A 24891-nucleotide genomic window follows, 5' to 3' on the forward strand; every position below is an offset into this window, starting at 1 on the left:
TCATAACTATGTATCATGAAATTGTCCTCGTCTATGGAAAAATGTCCAGAGAAGGACAAATTTTCATAGTGAAATTTTGTCTTTATATAGACAATATTTCATGGAGGACAGTATTTTATGTTACATATGCATACTTATACTTTATTGCAAATATATTCCATTTGACCATCGGAATTTTCGGTTTGGACTTTGGATTGATTGATTGAAGTTTGTTTTACGTCTAGCGGTAAATTTAGGACTAGTAAAGTGTTGTGATTGCTTTTACATTGATATGAAAGTCCATTTTCAAGACTATATTCATCAACAATGACTTTCAGACTTTTGTGACACAAATTTTACATGAACAATCTTGTCTTGATTACGAGATCTAAGTAATCTTGAATTGATGATATAAGATTTAAAAACATTAAATAAAACTCTTACTGGTGAAGGCGACACTCGGAAGACTATATTCCTTGTCAATGGCAAATAGACGGCAAGATTACCCACTACTAATTAAAGTCCCCGATGTTTGTGAAATGTTTCTTACCTCCCTACCCCATCACTTTAAGAAGAAAATCTATTTTGTGGCAGTGCCTATTTGACCGGCACCGGCAAAATAGCAAATTTGCTATTTGACCGGCACTAAATAAAACTGTTCATTGATGTGATTAGTAGAAAATAAAAATCTTAATAATAATTTAAAATCATTTTATCACAATATCAAGCATTAAAAATACAGTACAATAAAAAATAAAAAAAATTCATAAATAATCATAACTTTATAATATTATTTAAAAGCATGAAAACACATTTGTAAATACATTATTAAATATATTTTTTCTAAAACATTTATAACAAAATGTTGATTTTCAAATTTAAATCTGTGTAAAATCTATGGTTTAAATATTCTGCCAGTGATAAAAAATAGGGTTATGCAAAACTACATCATAAAACAGATATAACAGACAATATTAATAGTTGTTTGCTATGAATTTCAAATGGACACATGATTTAACATTTGCAATTGTTACAAAACCAATTCTTTGCCTTTGGAAGTTGTTTAGTCTAGCACAAGATAAATGTTGCCACTCAAAACAGGAACTACACATTACACTGGCTTCCTTTGAATCTACATCTTGTGTGCATATATTACATATGTATATAGGGTTCTTTTTCTCCTCTTTATATACGCTCTAAACAGCCAGGGGTGTAGCTAGGCCAAAATGATGTGTACTCAAAGCCGGGGGTAAGTCATATGGCGAGGGGTTTTGGGGCCCCTAAAGGCCCCTGGAAGCTCTGGTGTTAATAGTGAAAAATTCTGCATTCTCGCAATTTCCTGGAACTTAATATGACCTCATAAAAATCATATAATAATTTGAAGAAAAAAAATAATTAGAGAAAATCAAACTTCTAATGTGTATTGGGTTGAGCTAGATTGGAGATTAAGGAGCAGCGTCTGTGCAACTTACATGCTATTTTTCAAAATGAGAAAATTCATAAATAAATGCAATTACATTTCTCTTTGTTAAAGTCTTTTTTTCACCTTTTCATTCTCAAATATAATTCTAAAAATCAAGGTACATTTCCTTCTTATACTGAAAAAAAATGTGTCTGATGAAATTTTTATTTTTTCACGGTTTTTGTTTAATAGACCAAGCCAGATAATCTTTTAATTATAATTGTATTTCTCAAGTAAATGAAAAGAGTATACTAGTTTCCGGAATGTAGTATAGCTACTAAGTGACTATTATCATATTTGTATTTTACTTTTTAATTTATCTTATTACTTCACTTCTATTCATAATAGAGTCACCATATTTTTATTTTTGTCAAATTTTCGATGTGTACACAGTTTTTTAAAAAATTGTTTAGATAAGAAGTTTTAAGTGTTTATATGAGCAACAGTAACAAAAGTTTTTAAATAGAAAATTTTGATATTTTATTATTCAGTCTTAAATTTTAATTCCAGTTAGATATAATTTAATCAGAGCCGTCTAAATAGCAAATTTGCTATTTTGCCGGTGCCGGTCAATTAGCCACTGCCAACTGTTTTTTGCTTGTAGAAATTTCATGTCACTACATTTGAAATCTTTGTATATATAGATGTGAGATGCAGATAGGGTCAAGGAGAGAAGAATAGCACCCACCATTTCTTTACATTTAACCTAACAATTCTATCATGTTACAAATACTCATCATTGATTTCTTGGATTGTGAATATGATTAAACACAAATAATCCATCTATTTCATTACATTGACGCCAACTCCATGATTTGTTAGTTAATCAACGTCCAGTGGCAAATATTTCATGCATGTGAAGGACGATGTATGAACAGAGAGGCCGTAGAATTCCTGAGATTTTGTTATGCATCCGCTGTAGCGGAGGGGGCATTAAGTGCTACTTCTTGTCCGTCCCGAACGCCACTAACATTTATTTCCAGTCTCTTTACTAGTTTGCTTCAACCAAATGTTATAAATCTTAAACACAATGCTTATTACAAAATTATTACCACAAAACACAGATTATGTTCCAAATCGGTGGCATAACTTTTACCGTTAGTGCAATATAACCCTTTAAAAACATAAAAAAATGCTGATTTAAACTAACTTTAGTTTGTATCAAGTTGACAACCAAATCGTATCATCACGGCTGGTAATCTACACACGCAGAACAATTGGTTCTGCAATGACAACCGTGAGAGGATTTTACGGTTGTGTTTGAGTGGAGTAATTTTCACCGCTTCAAAAGGTTTGTGTGAAGCTCTGTATTTGCTTTGTAGATAACTGGTGTATCAACTGAAGATGGTCTATTGAGAAGTTGTTTAAAGTATTCGGCCCATCTAGCACTCAGTTCTTCTATAGTCACTGGTAAGGACTTTTTGATTTATAGCAATCAGTTCTTCTATAGTCACTGGTAAGGACTTCTATAGTCACTGGTAAGGACTTCTATAGTCACTGGTAAAGACTTCTATAGTCACTGGTAAGAACTTCTATAGTCACTGGTAAGGACTTCTATAGTCACTGGTAAGGACTTCTATAGTCACTGGATAGGACTCTTATAGTCACTGGTAAGGACTTCTATAGTCACTGGTAAGGACTTCTATAGTCACTGGTAAGAACTTCTATAGTCACTGGTAAGGACTTCTATAGTCACTGGTAAGGACTTCTATAGTCACTGGTAAGGACTTCTTTGGTTTTGCGTCTATTAAATTTATCTTTTTTCTGTTTTTTTCTCATTTACCTTTCTAAGAGTGGCTGGTGTAATCCACTCTTTTTGGTTGTGTGTTTTTCCACCAAGAGTTTCTTCACATGTGCTGTTTATTATCTCCTTTATCTACTGGTCTTCAATGTTATCAAGTTCTTCTAGCAGCTGGAATTTGTTTGAAAGTGTTATGTTGGACTGTTCTTTCTCTGTCTTTTCTCTCTAAAAGTTTTCATTGTATTTCACCCTTGGTGAGTTTTTCATGGTGTATACTTTCCTAAGCTTCATTATTACCTTTCCAATCAGGAGGTGATGGTCTAGTGCAATATCTGCTCCCCTCTCATAAGTGATCTCCCAAATTTGTTGTTGATGCAGAAAGGGTCAATTTGGTTTTTTGTAACAGTCTGGTGATACCGATGTTGCCTTGTGGATGTGTTTGCTTTGAAATATACTCTCTCCAATGACAAATGTAATTTTGGCACATAATTCTGCAAATCTTTCTCATTCATTCATTTGGCCTAGTCAATGTTTTCCCATTGATTGTTCATACCCCATATTGCTGTTTCCTATTTTGGCATTGAAATCTCCCATCAGTACTGTTATATCTTTTATATATTATTTTAGGCGTTGTAAAAAATATCCTTGTCATTTTCATCGGTATTATTAGTTGGTGCATAGCACTGTATAACGTTTGTTATTATTCGCATGTGCTATGTTCGAAATGTTGCTGTCATTATTCTTAAACTTATAGGTTCCCAAGATATAAGTGCCCTATTTGTTTCCTTTAACATCATCATGGCATGTAAACTACCAACCACTTGGTGTCCAGAATATAAAATAGTCTCACTTTTAACCTCTCATCAATAAACGTCAGAATCTGTCAGAACTGTTCGAGGACAGTATGTAGCACTGTCATCCTGACACCTTTTAGGCAGTTCTAGCTAGAACAGTTATAATCTACCTAGAACTGAGTTAGACAAATCTACCTAGAACTGATCCTAACAATTATACCCTAGAACAGTTTTAGACAGTTTTACGACTAGAACAGTTCTACGATTAGAACTCATTTAGTCAGTTCTACGGCTAGAATTGATTTAGTCAGTTCTATCCATAGAACAGTTTTAAGAACTCTTTGTCTTAAATATAAATAAGTGAAAAGAATATAATATATATTAAACTGAATTGTGACCAGTGAGATACCCTTACTGCATTGACGTCATTTAGAACGGTTCTACAATCATGACAGGTTTGGTCAGTTTTACGGCCAGAACAGTTTTAGACAGTTCTGCTGACAGTTCTACGGTTAAAACTGATTTGTATGGCAAGCCGTTCTCGTCAAAACTATGTTTAAACCATTTTTCGAAAAATTTACACACTGAGAATTACAAAAAAGCACACTGAGATTTAAAAACTTCAATACGCACACTGAGAATTGAAAATTACACACTGAGAATTGAAAATTACACACTGAGAATTAAAAATTACACACTGAGATTTCATAAAGACGCACTGAGATTACAAAAATGAAAAATGCACACTGAGAATTGAATATTATACACTGAGAATTGAAAATTACACACTGAGATTTCAAAAAGACACACTGAGAATAAATAAACTGAAAACACACACTGAGAATTTGAAATTACACACTGAGAATTTAAAATTACACACTGAGAATTGTGCGCACTTTTTATGCGCACATATCTAATTAGCATACTTTATCTGAATCTATTATAAGCTTAAAACAACAAGGGGACATAACTCGTTAGTCCTTCGATTTGGTTCCAAATTATTAATAAAAAAAACTTTAGAAATACAAGAACAAGAAAAATACCCACTTACTCTTATTACAAAATACAACCAAATGGTGAAAAACTTTATTAAAATTATAAGAAAACATTGGAACAATCTGCAAAAGAATGCAGTGAAATTTTTACCCAAGTGTCTATTATAGCATATAAACGTAACAAAAATATAAAGATTAACTAGCGAAATCAAGGAAACTGTTGGAAGACTTTTGAAAAGGGACCCATGTTTAATTAATTACTGGTAGTAGTAATGATCTGAATTACATTGAATTATAGGCAACAAACTTATGAATATGAGCGATGTTAAGTCTTGAAATTTAATACGAATGTTGGTTGAAGGAATCGCATTTCATTATAATGACAAGAGTTCTTGAGATCAAGATATTAATCTGTTGAATTATTCATCTCATGAATATTCATTAGTAATTTGCATATTAATCTCAGTGTGTATTTTTGAAATCTCAGTGTGTAATTAACAATTCTCAGTGTGTGTTTTTTAATGTATTTCATCTCAGTGTGTCTTTTTAAAATCTCAGTGTGTAATTTTGAATTCTCAGTGTGTGTTTTTTATTTTTTTTAAATCTCAGTGTGTAATTTCGATTTCTCAGTGTGTTATTTTAGGTTTTTAAATCTCAGTGTGTATTTTTGTCGAAAAAAGGGTTTAAACATAGTTTTGACGAGAACGGCTTGCCATAGATTTGGTCAGTTCGGCTGACAGTTATACAACTAGAACTGATTTGAACATTTCTATCCAAAACAGTTTTAGACAGTTCTAACCTAGAACTGATCCTGGCAGTTCTACCTAGAACTGATTCTGACAATTCTACTTGGAACAGTTATAGGGTAGAACTGCTCTAGGACAGTTTTGAACAGTTCTATGACAGATTATTCTGACAGTTCTAATGAGAGGCTAGAAGTGATCTCCACTGTACCAGTTGCAATCCATCGAGTCTCGTTCATTCCCAGTATTTCTATTTTGTACTTTTTCATTTCATTGGCTATGATCGCTGCTTTGCCAATTAATTATTTGGTACATGGTTCTTATATTCCAGGTCCCAAGTATGGAGATTGACTAAGGTGTCAGAAGGTAAATCGACTTTGCAGCTTCGTTTCCGCTTCCCTTCCATGCGTCATATCTCTTGTTGAAGAGACCCTCTTAATCACCGAGTCGGTAAATGCATTTCTGTTCGTCCATTTTTCTGTAACTACGATTTTTTTTTACAAGACGAGATGATTTGTTTTACGCTCAACCCCCAACTTGGTGGGTCAGGAATTTTGTTCTCGAGGTATTCCTTTTCTAGATAAGCTGTCTGCCATGACTTACTAGCCTTATCTAAACTGCTTGATTTTGGAGTTTCCTTCCCCTAGATGGGTTGCCTTTCTTGGCAAACGACTCTCATCTATCCGGCAATTTTCCCATAGCTGGGGCAATGGCATGTGCATGCGCCGGTGGGCCTAAACTCTGCATCTCTGAGGTTATTGCTGCTCCGAAATCCTCTACAATTATGCCTAGGATGATGGACCCTAGTTACCGTTTGTTGTCGCGAGGAGGCATTGCAGAAGTCGTTTATATTGTAGAGGATATATACTGGCAAAAAGACTTACTCACTCGGCTTTCTTTTCACCTGCAAAGCAGTCTAGCTAGCGTTGGTGTAAGAGCCTATGGTTCCAACCAACACAAGATGAATATCCAATCTTGTGGCAGAGCCACCAACACACCTCTCTGGATCATGATAATTATCCCTTTATATGGGTCATTACCAAAAATGTCGAAATTTGAAATTAATTTAAAGTTACTAATTCAAACAACCACTGTCATAAGCAAATAAAGGAATCAGTACTTATGGAACAACATTATGAACATATATAAAAAGATGCATTCTTGGTAATGTTATACAAGAATATATTGAAACTTTTTTTGAAAATTGGTGCAATATTTTGTCTCTCCTGTAACCGTGTTCAAAGGAAATTCGTGGTTATTTAGAAAAGGCTTCGATAAAATTTTAGGCTTGTTTTTCATAGCCAAAAAAAAAAAAAGTTTTCAAGAATAAAAACTTCTATGTTTTTTTTACTCTCTAAAATGATAGGTTATTTTTCAATTTTTCATGTTGTACTGAAAAATGCCTCTAAAAATTGATTTCCAAAGGTTATAAAAATAACAACTAGTCATGCAAGTTGATTAAGATAGCAATTCATAATGTTCAGGATTTTTATGCTCCCGCGATAAAATTCCACATCTAGTTTTCTCTTTCTAATAAACCTAACATCAAGAAATTCCCTCTCATGATGGTTTACTTTTGTCTTTATTTTATTGGTAACAGGAACGTAAGTTACTGGTACATTATATATCATCATATTAAGCTCTATCATGTTACCATTTTTGTCTATCCAGTTACTAATACCAGTATTGCATCTGAAAAAAACCTTTAAATTAGTTCAAACAACGAAACATTTCATTATGTGAACAACTATATGTAATTATAAACTTTCAAAAGATTTTTCTGTCAAAATATATATTGTCTATCGTGTAACTGTAATCATTCGTAACCATAGTAACTCTAGTAACAGGATAAATAAGTTACCTCATATATGAATGCTGCTGTGAAATAGCTCTTCCTTTTGGCGAAGTGAAAATGTTTTTCGGTTGTAATTCTGATTTCCAACACGTTATTGCACTTTTCACAAGTATAATATTGGTGTAATTCATAGATATGTTGGTAACAGCATAGACATGACAAAAAAGTACCCACTATTTTTTTTTTCACTAAATGTTTTGAAACCACTTTTTTGCTATGCAAGAAACGAGTTGTGTTACAATTTTATGTTGCTTTACTCTTTCGAAATCAACACGATTAGTTGAATATTCATAAGGAGAACAATTTAACGGTTGATTTAGTAGCGGTAATAGGATGGGCACGAACTTAATGTACGCTGATTGAAATCAGATTGTAGAAAAAAAAATGTTACATAGAATAATAAAGAAGCTTCGATTTTTCGTTAGAGTTATTATCACGTATTCTAAAAAAAATCCACCATTTTCTACATTTGAAAATGCCTGTACCAAGTCAGGATTATGACAGTTCTTGTCCATTCGTTTTTGATGTGTTTTGTCATTTGATTTTGCCATTTAATTAAGGACTTTCCGATTTGATTTTCCTCTGAGTTCAGTATTTTTGTGATTTTACTTTTTGTGGATATCAAGGCAATAAGATAATAGGAAAAAAATAATTTGAAATGCGTTACCCTGATACTGTACGCACATAAATTACGCAAAAAATGGACGTACATGTATTTCAATCTTACCAAAATAGATCCAAATTATTATTAATGTTCTTACTCTCATATAAACAATTACAACTGCATTTTCCATTAGAAATAAAAGATAAGCATAGGTGTACTGAAAATTGGACATTTTTTGAAAATGACCAATCCATGTATCATCGAATAAAAGTTAGGAATAATATATAAATACAAACATGCAACGCCCAGTAAAACATTAATTTCGACTTAATAATCTAGGAACCACTTGAAGATTACTAAGTGGATGGGATTACAACACATATTAAATGAAAAAATCGTGTTTTAAATATTTAAAAAAAAGCTTTTCATAATATTAAGCTATGTACTACATGTATGTACTATGTATTTTTTAAATATAAGCCAACTCGTTCAATATTATTTTCTAACATATTTAAGTATGGTTGTGAATTATTAAATGATTGTAGCGTTGCAAATCTCTTTATTGAAACAAGTTACAAACAAAATTTCCGAAAAATTCCTTTGTCACAGTATTTTAATAGTATATGCTATCAAATCCAAAGAAAACTTTATGGTTTTTTTCTTCGTAGTTCACCACAGGAAAACATGTAAATTGGTCATTTGATAGATTAAGATGGCAATCTCTTTAAGCTCAAATGACATAAGATTGAATATTTTAGCCATAACCATCACACGTGGGGTCTTAGTTTTTAGATATTACCCGATGTTCCAAATGCGGATAATCATCGACTTAAAGTTTAAGTTATGGTTGGAGTTCGAGTATAGCTTCTTGTCTTGTTAGATCTGATATAAAAAAAAAAAGAAGATGTGGTATTAATGCCAATGAGACAACTCTCCACAAAATTTCAAAATGACAGAAACAGTAACAGCTATAGGTCACCGTACAGCCTTCAGCAATGAGTACAACCCATACCGCATAGCCAGCTATAACAACAAAAAAACCGAAATGACAAATGATAAACAATTCATACGAGAAAACTAACAACCTGATTTATGTACAGAATCATGAACGAGAAACCAATATGGGGGACTTGGGACGGGCACATACAGAATGTTACGGGGTTAAATGACAGGCAGTTCATCGTCACCGTAATAACTATTATATTATAGTGATACTACAAATCAGTATACACTGGTTTGTTGTCATCCATGTATTATATTAATGCTTGTATATACAAATTACATGTGTATATCATTCTATTCTATTATTCTAATAATAGTTCAGTGCAAGTGCATATTTTGAAATGTTCATCCGATAAGTGGAGTGCTCCGAAAATAAACGGAGGCGCATACCTGGACAGAACAGAACAGATATTCTTCCGCATGCGTTAATACGTTTTTTTCTGTACGTGGGCATATATATTGCCAATGAGTTTTTACTTATATAGATTCTACCACTGCATCGAGTGTGATACGATATTTATCCACTCAAGACAGTTAAATTTTCAATAAAAAATGTGGTGCACACTGTTAAATAACCCGCTACGCGCGTTATTCAGTATTCAGTATTCAGTGTGCACCAAATTTTTTATGTTATTTCTTCATAGACAGAAAAAATATTACAGTCATTCCTTAAATAAAAAAAACACGTCACAACAGACGTCACAGAGGCATAGCGAACGAATTGTGATATATAAACACTGAAAAATGGTCCAAAGGAACATAATCGTCCAGAAAATGCAAATTACAATATCAAACGAAAAATCGTTCGTTTTGTCGTAAATTGTAATGTAGATCTTCTCCTGTAAAACTGAAATATATATTTTAGGTAAGGGCAATTATTACCGTTTATATTTGATTCATTTATATACAGTACGTTCCTTTGTATAATTTTCGGCATTATATATTAAGAAAATTCTTGATTATTAAACGATAAAAAAAATCATCAAGATGACGATAAGTTTGTGTTAAAGTTGCGTTTCTATTTACACTGCGAGTTAAAAGTCGACTTCGAGTCACAATTCCTGTTCAATTTAATTTCGAGTTATACCAATAATTAGAATCGAGGGAATTTTAAAATATTTATAAAAAAAAAATCAACCCTTTGTTAAACCAAGGGAACACATAAAACTACAAAACTATTGTCAGATAAGTATATCATTGAAGCTTCTGTCTTCAGTTTGTTGCCATGAAAATAATAGTGACAATTATATTGATTTAGGTATTTCACTGAAAACTGTCTTTCGAGCTTACATGCATATATATTTCCATTATTATTTGTATACTGTAACAGTTATATTTGCTTTATCGAGTTAATACAAATCATATCAGAGAATGCGATTTATCAAAAACAATGCCTGTATTCCTTTTTTTTCAAAATGGTCATAACACGCTGAGACAATAGGAGGTCATATCCTTGCATCCGTCTATATTTTTCTCTAGTGAAATGATTACAACCAACTTGTGTAAAGACAATTTGACAATATAGTACAGGTCGTTTGATTTTTTGTATGCTTACTATTTGTAGTACAACATAATTTTTAAAACATACATTTTTTAGAAAATGTCATTATTTAAACTTTACAAACTAATAAAGATCGTATAGGTTTGTGTGTGCATTTAACGTGTCTTTATTTTTATTTCAACTTTGGATTACTGATAACTTCATGGGTTACTATTTAGACAAATTTTACAGATGAACATTTACAATAAAACACAGAAAAAAGGGTTGCAGCTTCCATCTCTCATAAAAGGATGCGATTTGTGACTGGTTTTGTCAACGAATTGTTTAGTGATTATTAGTTCCAGAGCAACGAACTCGACACATTGGGTGAAAAGAACGGTACAGAAAGACAATAACTAATTTTGTATGACATCGTGTTATTCTGAGTAGAAGGGGACATTTGAAGGCAGGTAGAAATTCAACGTCGTGTAGTAATTTATTATTGCTTCGCAAAAGGTTTAAACATGTATTCAACATTTACTTGATAAAACGTTTAAATTGCACCATGTTTGTGAGTTTTGCATTTAGCAGTTTTATCAAAGTTAACATTCTATATCAAAATCGGAAACTTGCGACACCTTTATAATTGATTAGATAAACTATCATGTGCATGTACACATTGATATTTAGTCACATAAGGTAACAGCAAATTAATGACGTTATCGAACTTCTCAGAAGCCATAGGGCCAGACATGATACCGACTCGAATTCTAAAAGAGGCAGCGGACCAAATATCACCATTTCTGACAAACATATTTACCGGTAACCAGACTTTTGCAACTGGCACAGTACCATCAGACAGCTGGAAGCTAGTAAATATCACAGCTATCTACAAGAAAGGTGATCGTACACAAGTAGTCAACTACAGGCCCGTCTATCAAACCTCTATATATGCTGTAAAACAATGGAACAAATCATCTATCGCATTGTAATGTACCACTTGTGAAAACACAACATTTTAGTGGACTACCAACACGGTTTCAGACAACATCGCTCATTTCAAACTTATATTTTTCAAAGGCACCCGACACAGAAAAGAAGCCACTACAGTATCCTCGGAGATGTTCTCAGCTGGATAAGCGCATGGCTTACCAAACTCAATCAACGAGTTTGTTTGGATGGTGAAATGAGCGAGTAGAAAACAGTACGTTCCGGTGTACCCACAGGGGACGGTCCTTGGAACCCTATGATTCCTGCTGTACAACAACACAGGCGATCCTTTATCCAACCAACCGTTTGCTGACGACTTTCTCTTGTACAGAACCGTCTACAACTCGGAGACATGGCTGAAGCTACAACAAGACCTGACGCAACTCGTAGAATGGACAAGACGCTGGCAGATGACATTACATCCAGCAAAATGTTTCATCCTTAGGGTGACCAGAAAACGCAACCCTGTTGTTCACAACTACCATATGATTGAGCATTACCTGGAAACTGTTCAGCACTTCCATACCTCGGTTTTAGAACTATCAGAGGACATTTATTTGGACCACAATATATCAAAAGCTAACAGAGCACTTGGATTTTTAAGAGGGAACTTACATAAGACATAGTGTTCACCAGATATAAAAGAGAGCGCATGCAAAACATTACTTCGACCTCACCTTGAGTATGCATCTGCAGTGTGTGACCAATATAAAAAGTGTCTTATTAACCATCTCGAGATGGTACAACGAAGAGCTGCCCGAATCTCGGGAACCAGGAACTGTTACCAACATCCTACAAACACTTGGCTGGCCATCACTAGCAACACACAGAAAAGGATCCAGGCTTATACTCCTGTATAAGATCCGTTTTTTATGAACAATCTAAGCAAAGTTTGGCAATTTTGAACGACTCGTAACTTGAAAAATAGCACGGTAGCCCATACTTTTTATCATGTTTTTTTTTTAAGAATAGAAAAACTTAATTTTGACAAAATACAAGATAATTCTGTCATTTTTTTTCTATACCCCTGAACTACCTTAAAGGGGGATAAAATTGTACAGATATAGCCTTTAGTGTATATGTCGATATCATATTTGAAAAGACTAAAAACAAATATTGATTGAGACCAAAGACCAATATTGATTTCTTTTGTCTTTTAAAACTCGCAATGATGAATACAAATCGAATTATGACCACTCTAATTTGTAGTTTGATGACCAAATATAGCCATTGCATAATAAATATAGTTCAAGTTGAAGTTCAATAGTTTATTATATTCTCACCACATACATACAAGTATAAACACGATATGACATTTAACATATGTATTCAAGTGTTCTGTTGCAAGGCGAAAGCTTATGTCCCTCGTTTTCATGTGGCAGTAAAAAATTTCCCCAACCTTCATAACCGGATGGCTTTATTGTATGTATTGTTAGTTTGTTCTCGTCATGACCATGCTTGAGATATTTATCAACAATCAATCAATAAATGTGACTTGCATTTTACAATATCATTGGAATAACTGTTATCTTTTTAATTAGATATATAAGAAGATGTGGTATGAGGGTCAATTAGACAACTCTCCATTCAAGTCACAATTCGTAAAAGTAAAACATTATTGGTCAAAGTACGGTCAATGTATTCAAATTGAACACACATAGGCGGATCCAGCGGAGGTGTTAGTGGTGTTGGGTAGGGGTTGGAGAGGGATGGCTCACCCCCCTTTTGTGGGAAAAATTTGGTTGAATAGATAGGGAATCGCTGAAGCATGCCTGGAGCCCCCCTTTTTAGGTCAGTTAGGGCCCAACCCCCTTATAAAAAGTTCTGGATCCGCCACTGACACATATTAAGTGATGACAAAAGAGAAAAATTAACTCTTGTCTAAGGATGTGCATGAACATGTGGCTTAATAAATTTTTATGAAAACGAATTGATAAGTAGAGATGTGTATTATAAACACTATTTTCTAGAACTTTTGTATCCTTTACTATGTTGTGTATTAAGATTTCTCTATCTGTTTTCCAATTTCAGAACTTCAATAAAAATTTGGTATATTGTCAAACATATTCTTGTTGTTTTCATCTAAAACGAAATGAAGTATACATTGTAACTCGAACTCTTAATCGAAACGCAAGTCGAACCCAAAAATGAAATATCACTTCAAATCTAACTCGAATCTGAACTAACTAACTGGATGATTTGCGCTCCAGCCGATCCGCCAGTATGTTCCTAAATTTTAATTAAATAGCTTGTGACAAAATATTTTTAATACGATTTAATACTATCGTGGGAGTCATAATGACATTAATCTGGTTCGGATTATTACATAAAACGGATTATTCCACAAAAGAAGACAAACCGGTTTCATTTTACACGCTAACATAAAAAGAAAATATAAGGTAGGCAAACACAGAACATCAAAGTATTTCGAGTCAACAGGTTAGGACTAAAAGGTAAGTGTAACAGTTTTATATATCAATAGAGTCACGCCCTTTTACGACCAATCGATCATACTGCAGGTACAACTGGTCAACTAATCGATTGTATTGCAATGATATTTTGAAACGTAGACACCAATCTGCAGTACACAATACCGAAAGCAGTAATAATATTGTTCTAAATTGCAACCTGTAACACTGTGTCACAGATATTATTGTTGCTGTCGCAATGATAGCCAAGTAAAAGGCGATGTGCAAGTCAAATTTGCATGATTGTTTTTCGCACCGACCATTCATCTACAGTGAGGATAAATGGGATTTTAAGAACTTTAATCGAAAACTAACTAGTTTTTTTTTTCCAGAATTTTGTTTAGCACAATGTATTGATTTTCCCACTGACTTACATGGAAATAAAAATATTTTTCACTTCACTACTAAACAAAAATTTTGTTTCGAGAAAAAAAGAATAAAACAATTTCTCATGATAATAATGTTTGTTTAATCGAATAAACAATTTTTATTTTTAATAAAAAAAAACACCACTAAAATATGAAAAAAAACATCCGCTACTAATTTTATTGATTAATTCATTATGGCAAGTATTTTGGGTCCTTTTGCTCATACTGCTATTTACATGTTTCGGTACTTATACATCTTTGACTTTCTAATATGTGGCTTTGAGCCTGGTGAATGGTAAATGCAAAAAAAAGCGTATAAAATTTACAAAGTTTTATCTTATTTTTTTTCGTGAAAGACTTGGAAAAACGAAAATTATATTACAGGATCGAAATGCAAAGGTAAAAAAAATATAAAAAAGGGACACAATGCAGTTTGTAAATTTGCAATGAAAAAAAAACCCAGCCAAACAGATCAAATAAGATGCTACACACCCTATTAAAATGCATAAATAAGTATACTGCCATGCCATTTCATTACCCATACTATCATATATTGTATGCAACTTCTGATGTTCCTTTACAAACCTTAATGTGCCACTGTTCATTCAGGTTGGTGGGGTGTGTTTGTTTCTGTCTATCGGGACAGACATTTTTTATCTAACTTTAAACAAGATCTGAATACTAGTATATTTCTTAATCAATATTTTTTTTTGATTTTGAACAAATTTTCAACTATTTTCAATTATTTTCTTCATTTCCCCTCGAAAACAAATTTTTTCTTTCAAGAAATGTAGAATGAAACAATTATTGTTAAAAAAGAATATGGCCAAACAAAAGATCATAGATGGGCGGTTCCTTAATTTTATGCCATGTTTTCTTAAACATTTAATTTACCACAATGGTTTTATATTTAAATCATTAACTTTAAATCCATTGACTGTACAATACACAAGTACTACATAACCTGATTATAATAACTTAGAAATATAAATAATTCGTAATGAAAATAACCAGGGCGGATTTAGCCCCCCCCCTTTTTGGGAAAAAAATTGGTTGCTTATATACTTGTTGTAATCAATGTCATAGAGGTAGATATACGAGTTTTTCCAATACAGTAATACTCTTATAATACTACTGAAGCGTTAAAAGACATGTGAAAAATGAAATAACACTTCAACTTTTTTTATAAGTTGAAGTCGGCAAATAATGTTAAGGCCGTCTCATAGTTGTGTAAACATTTATAATAGAATGCGTTCTTTTGTGCCTATGTATGAAACAAACTTGTCTGAGCACTGGGTGATTATGACGCTATATTATGTTTGAATCATTATTCAAAATATATCTTATGTAATACATATCACCGTACCTTATAAGTTTTGTAAGGGACTATTGACATGAACTAGTATATAAACAACTACTCCATTCTTTGATGGACACTATTCAATTAAAGTTCTTACTTCAAAGCTAAACATATTTAACAAACCACATTATGTATGTGCCTGTCAGGAACCTGTAGAAAAATTTGAATGGAACATTGCTTTGTGGCCTTACACTCAAGATAAGCGTACAATACAATTTGTTTTTATTAAAATCCTTCAGTTAAAATCACATTTCCACACTATATTTAGGATACATTTATATTTATAAAGAAGATATACATATTCATGTATATACTACCTATATCCTTTTTGTAATTTATGTCAGTATTGGAAATAGTATGCTCTTTGAAGCCTGATATATAACTACAAACGAGCATATAGAACAAACTAAAACATGTCCAAATGGGCGAAGATGGCGATTAGTGAGTAACGTCCAGTTGCAAATATTGGACACGTAAGACAAGAACATGTTGATATACATATTAAATATAATAACTGTTTTGCACATTTTTTGTAGTTGTAATTAATGTACGGTCTTTCAATATGTTTTTCTTTGGGCTTCAGGGTTTTCTTTTGCGATAAAGTTATGGTATAAATATAAAACATGCTTAGTACTAGACCGAGACGCTCAGCTGGATTGTTAAAACGTTCTAGTACACAATAATACTGTTAAAAATGATTAATACCCAGTTTATTATTGTCAATGCTTATTTAAACTTTCACTTGAGAGCTCTTTTTCAAAATTTCACGCTTTGACATTGAAGAAACAACTTCGACCCCAGCGCCATACTTTGGTAGTCCACTGGGGATCAATAGTTGGTACAAATGAACTTTCTAAAGTAAACAAAGGAGTGAGAATAAAACAGTTTGACTCGAGGTCATGGTATTTAAATGTGCTAATTAGGCAGAAAATATATAGGAGAATATGATCATTTAAAATGACACACATGCCAATTAAAATTGTTACAAGTCTGAATATAATAAAGAAGGACAGTCTAACCATGGAAGTATTACATAATACTTCCACATCCTTACTTAAATGCCCTTAAATGATTTTAATCCGGGTATATCTATGATGAGTTTATCATTAGCCTCTAAACAGACCAAATGGAGAAAACATCTTTGTTTACATCTAAGTTATTTGGTCTCTGGTGAATAGATGTCGCATTTGCATTCACTCATAAATCAATTTATTTTTATGTTTGTTAAGTAGAGACTAGAAGAGTTCCGAGGAAGCCATAGTTACAAGATGCAAAACAAAAGAGTTGAAAATCTTTGTTTTAGAACTATACTTAATAGAAAGGAAATTAAAGCTAATATACACAGAGGCATGCGTATATATGAGTACACCAATAAGACCATTTGAATCGTTACATGATTGTCTTTAGAACTTTTCTTTCTTTTTGGTTTTTTTTTTGCTTTTAAAAAAGAGATTGGAAGATTTCAGTTTTCAATTCCAAAGAATTTAAAAGTTACTTCTAACATACGGATATCGACAAAATACAAATTTCAAACTTTACTTCGCCCCGAGACTACACATTGAGTGAGTAAATGTACTCTAAACCCCAATAAACATTAAAATATAAATAAAGACAACTTTTGACAAGATTCCTGACAAAATATAAAAAAGAAGATGTGGTATGATTGCCAATGAGACAACTGTCCACATGAGACCAAAATGACACAGACATTAACAATTCTAGGTCACCGTACGGCCTTCAACAATGAGCAAAGCCTATACTGCATAGTCAGCTATAAAAGGCCCCGATAAGACAATGTAAAATAATTTAAACGAGAAAACTAACGGCCTTATTTATATTAAAAAAAATGAATGGCTACTTCCAGACCATACAGATAAAACATTCAGTGAAACCAATTATCTCTGTATTGCCGATATATAATAGATAATTGAAATACAAGTGCAGGCAACATAGATGCTCGCAGTTACTGAAAGAAAGCTCAAAGTAATTGATAATCATGATTTGCTACGTTTGTAGATTTCGAAAAAAGAGCAGGTTAATGCCGCTTCGAGGCAGCACTTGCACCCGCAAAGTGTAAAGCGATTGATATAAATTGCAATAACTAAAGTCTTGTTTCCCAATCCACTATTAATAAATATGTTTTAACTAATATAATACAGGACACAAAGAAACATTTAGTCTTTTGTCAAACTTCAAACTAGCGAATAAATGTTAATCCTATAGTGAGTTACAGAGGCAATGAACGTTATTTAATTTTAACAATTTATTAATGTTTTATTTTGTATATTTGTAGGGTCATGGCTGTTAACTACATTCTCATTGCCTTGCTAATTGTTCCAGTGATATCTCAAGGTAATAAATTATCCCCTTAGATAGTTTCTACCATTTAAGTAAATAACGGCTTGCCATAGAATACCTTTATTATCATAAACGATTAAGTTGACATAATAAAACAGTTTGGCTGAGGGTCATAGCATTGAGATGAGTTAATTAGGCGGAAAATCAATGAAGGCCAAAATGTGAACGTTACAATGTAAAAACTTATCAGTTAGTGCTCAGTGGCGGATCCAGGGGGGGGAGGGGGTTCCGGGGGTTGGAACCCCCCTTTTTTTGGCCGATCAATGCATTTGAATGGGAGCATATAGTTGGAACCCCCCTTTACTCTGGGTTGGGAACCCCCCCTTTTTTAAAAGGCTGGATCAGCGCCTTAGTTTTGTTACATTGCTCAATCCAACCCGAATGCTGTGAATATTTTACTGACTCTTTTATAAGATAAGATACGATAAATTTTATTTCCAATATAGGACCCATTATGGGCATATCCAGCACAGTAAATTAAAAGAGCTACACCGCGTGCAGAATGTAGCGTCCGCAGCATGTAGACAAAACTAAGTTTAACAAGTGATGTGGACACAAACATCATTGTGTCTTGTGACGCAACACACCTAAGCGCAAATAAATAACTGCAAACTATCTTGCATTGGTATGGGTATGATTGAATTATCGCTTTTCATCTCAATGCAGGTGCATAAGAAGTCTACACTGGATAAATGAGACCAATAGTTCATTTCATCAATTCTGTTTTAGCATCCCCATTCGCTCTTCCCCTTAAAAAAGTTAACCCTCAAAAATAACCAAATTGACTAATAAGATAAATAAAAATAAAATTAAAAATAAAAAGTCGAAAACGACTGCTACAATGTATTTGTTCCATTGCAGTGCCTCCTGGTGCACCGGTAATCACTGGACCACAGGATATTGTCAAGGGTGACTCTGTCACTCTTACCTGTACAGTAACCGGCGGAGCTCCTACACCAACTGTCAATTGGTTACGTGACAGCGTAGTAATCGATTCCACCTCAATAACTTCTGGAAATACAGTAACAAACACGTATTCATTCATCGCTTCTGATGCTGAACATCTGGCAGTTTACGAATGTCAATCTGAAAATGGTGTTTTACAAAATCCATTGTCCAGAACTAAATTCGTCGAAGTCTACAGTAAGTATAAATATTTGATTTCCTCCAGTTAGACGGTAATTCAACAATCATTTCCAACAAAAATAAATGTAATGATCATTAACGTTTTCTATGAAAGTATTTTGCATTTCAACAGCTTTTTGCTATAGCAGCAAATATATTGACAGGATCAACTACATTTGAATTTTGTTAACACCATACTGAAGTCCATGTTTGAATCAATGATAACAAGGTTACGTATACTATTTATTAAGTATATCAGAATTTTCCAAATTACAGCTATTGGAAACTAAAATTGCTGGTATAATATTCGTTACAAACTCAAACAATGGAGTTCAATAGAGTCAGGCTACACGTATATTATTTTGTTTTAAGGATCCCCAACGCCACCACGTTTGACTGGACCAACATCAGTGGTTCCAGGAACATCAACAACATGGACCTGTACTTCAGAAGGAGGCTACCCGATACAGACAATGACAATGAGAAAGGGAAACACCCAGTTCTCCAGTAGTCAGTTCACAACAACTACACAATTTGTAACCAGTAGTCAATCCTATACTGTAGTCGGTACTCTCAGGTTTCCACCTACAACAGCTGATGATGGACAGACACTTTACTGTGATGTTCTACATGCAGAAACAAGCAGCACACCACAAACAGTCAGCTTACCATTGAGCGTCAGATGTAAGTATCATCAGACTAGTACATTTTCCAATTAACGCAATTAGTCAGCATATCTTATAAAGCTGTACCATTGTGTGCTTGATACATGACCTACAATATAGCATGAAAGCAGTACCATTGGGTCCTTGATACATAACATACAATATAACATGAAAGCTGTTTCATTGTGTGATTGATACATGACCTACAATATAACATGAAAGCAGTACCATTGGGTCCTTGATACATAACATACAATATAACATGAAAGCTGTTTCATAGTGTGATTGATACATGACACACAATATAACATGAAAGCAGTACCATTGGGTCCTTGATACATGACACACAATATAACATGAAAGCTGTTTCATAGTGTGCTTGATACACGAGATACAATATAACATTGCACGTAACAATGTAAGTATACATGAGAAACAGACGTGAGCTTAATACCAGTATACTGTCCAAGGTAAGGGGGGTTTGGGATCCCGCTTATTACATTGAAATATTAATAAATTGGCGTCATACTTGATCTCCAAAGCAGACATAAACTTTACCACGCATGCATAGATTTTCAATAGCCCATTTGATTGATAGAAAAATAACAAGAAATCAAAATATGAATTGGGGTCAAATAATCTTTAGAACACGCTTACACTTAGCTTTATATTTATTTTTGCGCATTTGCACTTACTAAATGAAATATTATATTTTAGCTCCATTGTCGGTGACAGCCCCTCGTACGTTCTATAATCCCGATGAGACAGAGACCGTTACACTGGCATGTGTAGTAACCAACGGCAATCCTACTCAAATCAGATGGTACAAAAGTACTCAGCGACTGACTGTTACTGGTAGATACTCTGGAAGTACTACTTCTAGTCCATCATTGACCATATCAGGTGTCGTTATGAGTGATGCTGGTACCTATGTATGTGAAGCTACAGATGGTAGCGCAACCGTTAGAACCAACAACATCCAGTTGTCTCCAATAGGTATGTAGCTTCCAGGTGTCTCCATAGGAATATTATATGTTGTTTTTGTCTATTTAGTTTAGGCCTGGAGAAATGTTCAATATTAAGTTGTTTTGCTTTGTGCATAATATTCATTTATACCCGTTATTTTTTTTTTGCCTTTAAAATTTCTTCTGTCTGTTTGATAGTGACGAAGTTATCTTTGTTATTTCTAGTGACTAAGATATCTTTATTCTTGGTAGTGACGAAGTTATCTTTGTTATTGTTAGTGAAGAATTTATCTTTGTTATTGGTAGTGACGAAGTTACCTTTATTATTGGTAGTGACGAAGTTATCTTATTGGTAGTGACGAAGTGATCTTTGTTATTGATAGTGCCGAAGTTATTTTTTGTTATTGTTATTGACGAAGTTATCTTTGGTATTGATAGTGACGAAGTTATCTTTGTTATTGTTAGTTACGAAGTTATTTTTGTTATTGTTAGTGACGAAGCTATTTTTGTTATTGATAGTGACGAAGTTATCTTTGTTATTGCTAGTGACTTCTTCTTTGATATAGTAGTTAAACTCAGAAATGAATACCCAATACTTGAAGACGAAGTTACTTTTGATGTTGATCATGTTTACAGTGACGAAGTTATATTTATATTAATCGTAGTGACGAAGTTACCGCTTTTCGTCGATATGAAAAACAAAAGGTAATTTCTTTATAATGAATATGATTGTATATTGATTTCTAGTACTTAGTATACATTTTATTTCCTTTAACTTTAAACGATACTATAAAGAATCTAAGTCATAGCCATTACAATTATAGTTTGAACCATTTTAAAACGATTTTGAAAATGAAAACCAAAAACGTGAAATGGTTGTAACTTTAACATGGAATATATCTTTTATCTTTTGTTTTATTAGAAAGATCTGCAACAGAGTATGATATTATTACGACTGTTCTCAATGGATACAACAAACTTGTCAGACCCATCGATCCTGTTAACAACGTTACACACTCTCTCATTCCAAAAGAAACCATCGTCTTTGTAAGTATATATAGTACTTGACTCAAATTTTTTCTGTAAGATCGAGAATCGCAATATATCAGATAAAATTAATCAGTATGGTCGTCTGTTTGTAGATTATATGCATTATGCAACTGTTAGTGATCATTAAACATCAGTATTCAACTGTATTTTTTAAGAGAAACATCATCTTTGAGCTTTTAACCAAATAATGGCTATCAGCAATGCAACAAACTATTTTGAATGTTAAGGATGGTATCATAGGAAAACTATGATTTCAACAAAACTTCCTTCTTCAAACAATTCACCATAACATTCCTTCATAAACATTGTATTTATAGATTTTGGAATTTATCTCATTAATAGAACCCAAAGACACTTGTATTTAAAGCCATGCAGTGTGTTTCCTGGAATGATGCAAGACTATCGTGGCCAAGGGGACAACCAAGAATTAGCTTACCTTCATCTGTTATCTGGTTACCAGATATTGTTATGTTAGGACAGTAAGTATTAGTTGTTTAGGTACCAGATTTTGTTTTGATAGGACAGTAAGCATCAGTATTCCTGATCTACATGTGTAGCATGATCTGCTGACCCTTCCGGAGCATCTGATATCACCGCCAGTTTAAGAGGGAGTTCGTGTTACTCAGTTTTAAGTTTTCTATGTTGTGTTTTGAGTACAAATATTTGTCTGTTGGTCTTTTTTTCTTTTTCAGCTAGTTCATTGTCAGTAGTATTTCACGTGAAATTTGCGAAAAATGAAATTGTTATTTTTTATGATTTTAATTAAATTTAAAAATTTAGGTGTGGTTTGAATAACTCTAGTTGATTCACGTGCATTTCACCGTACCTGAAAAAAAATCCTATGATTTTCACGTGAAATTCATGTGAGTTTCACATGCGATTCACGTGACACTCAGATGAACATATTTCACGTAAATTTGATGTAAGAGAAATTTCCATGTGAACTGACCTTTTGTTTGATAGAATTAAGTATTGAAATGGGGAGTATGTCAAAGTAAAAAAACAGCCATAGACTACCAATTGGTCTTTAACACAGCGAGAAAATCACACGCCCATCAGCTGGTCCCTAAAAAATATATATGTAGACTAGTTCAGCAAAATTGGTGCAAGACTAAAGTTCGAAATTTTCAAATGAGTCAAAATAATTGCTTGACGTTGGATCGGCGTGAAAGGCTAAAATAATATTGTTTTAATCCAAATACCTAATACTAACAGTTGTTTCGTATGTTTTATTGACACATTGCTGGAGTATTACTCAGTGTGTCAGTATCACTCAGTCCGTGTGTATCATTCAGTTAACTATGTTTGTTATCCTTGTAGAGAAATTGATCACGATTTCGAGGCCAAGGCTATAATCATGAAAAACGGAGACGTAACGTATTGTCCACAGAGTGAAATCAAGTCCACAAACTGTGAGGAAAAGTCTGGCTCAGTTTGGGAATGCAACTTCAAATTCCTGTCATGGTCGTACGACAAAGTCATGTTGGACATTCATTTCCCATCTGTCCTAACTAGACCATCCATCGATATGTCCATCTACTATGAACATGACGAGTATGAATTCGTTAGTCAGTGTGCAGTACGACGTGAGATGAGCTATCCCTGCCGAGTAGGTACCTACCCAGAACTGACCTACACATTTGTCATCAGACGTCGTAGATCCTTCTGCAGAAACCTAAACGCAAGCCCGACCTGTAATTAGACGTTGAAGCTAGATTACAGAGTTTACACAGTGAAATCAGACTTGTAAACCCAATTGTAGACTTAATTCTTGCAGCATTTTTTTCGATATTTATTATCATCAGTGATCGATAATAGAAAAGTTATAATTGTATAAAAGTCATCTAATAAGTTAGGAAAGTACAGATAGTTCAATTGTCGGAAATTGTTTCCTTCCCTAGGTTTGCAAATTTGCTTAATGTATTAGACAATTATATCTTAATCTAGTTCTTTATTAGCTTATAGTGAATATATTTATAAAATCATATAGTTAATATTTCAATATAATCACATTTCTGCCAAATAATGTTTACCTCAAATTGAATTAATTTCCCATGATACTTATATACATATATTGAAGAATTGTTTTTGTTTTGTAAAACATGAAACTAAAGATCATATAACATCAGAGTGTGCGTCTTTATTTTTATTTATGTAATGTCTTCAAGTAAGTAAAATGTAGGGTGTTGAAACGGCGAAGAGTCTGATAGTTGATTGGTCCCATGCTATTTTGACTTCAATTGAGAAGGGATGCTTATACAATAGAAATAAGAAGATGTGGTATGAATGCCATTGAGAAAACTCTCCATTAAAGTCACAATGTGTAAAAAGTAAAAAAAAAAAATAATAGGTCAAAGTACCTCTTCAACACGGCGTATTGACTCATACCAAGCAACAAGCTATAAAGGGCCCCGAAATGGACAAAATGGCGTTAAAAGACTTCAAATAAAAGAAATATTTATTTTGGTATAATTTGGCGTACTTACACTACTATGTAAGAAACTATTTAGTGTTTACAGTTGCCGGCTCGACATTGCATATTGGCAAACATATAAGATTGCTGATTGTTATTTAACGTCCAGTGGCAGCTTTAACATACACTTCCACAACGACAAACATATAAAAAGAAAGAAAAAATAAATATCTGTGACATAAAAGATACTTCTGTTTAAAGTTAATGCCTTATAAAGCTGACTATGTGGTATGGGCTTTACTCATTGTAAAAGGTCGTACGGTGACATATAGTTAATAATTTCGATGTCATCTACCTCTTGGGGAGAGTTGTTTCATTGGCAATCTTGACACATCTTCTTTTTTTATACTTTTAAATTATTGTTTTTGTGCATCAGAAACGACCATCTATATTTTCATCCAGAACTGATAAAAA

The 24891-nt window shown here is 33.3% G+C and overlaps 1 protein-coding gene across 1 annotated transcript; it reads left to right on the plus strand.

Annotated features, from left to right (window-relative positions):
• Window positions 1-14012: 14012 nt before the first annotated feature.
• LOC143063335 (uncharacterized) lies at window positions 14013-24134 on the plus strand. Its single transcript, XM_076235435.1, has 8 exons — window positions 14013-14098; window positions 18135-18193; window positions 19061-19342; window positions 19697-20008; window positions 20707-20985; window positions 21877-22001; window positions 22347-22483; window positions 23325-24134. Exons 2-8 carry the CDS (start codon window positions 18139-18141, stop codon window positions 23704-23706), a joined length of 1572 nt encoding a protein of 523 aa, XP_076091550.1. The 5' UTR covers window positions 14013-14098; window positions 18135-18138; the 3' UTR covers window positions 23707-24134.
• Window positions 24135-24891: the final 757 nt, after the last annotated feature.

This window comes from Mytilus galloprovincialis, chromosome 2 (assembly GCF_965363235.1).
Source record: "Mytilus galloprovincialis chromosome 2, xbMytGall1.hap1.1, whole genome shotgun sequence".
Taxonomy (NCBI): Eukaryota; Metazoa; Mollusca; class Bivalvia; order Mytilida; family Mytilidae; genus Mytilus; species Mytilus galloprovincialis.

Coding starts and splice junctions, on each gene's coding strand:
- LOC143063335 (XM_076235435.1), top strand. CDS start 18,139: ATGGCTGTTAACTACATTCTCATTGCCTTGCTAATTGTTCCAGTGATA. Junction 20,009..20,706: donor CTTACCATTGAGCGTCAGAT/GTAAGTATCATC, acceptor ATTATATTTTAG/CTCCATTGTCGGTGACAGCC. Junction 20,986..21,876: donor CATCCAGTTGTCTCCAATAG/GTATGTAGCTTC, acceptor TTGTTTTATTAG/AAAGATCTGCAACAGAGTAT.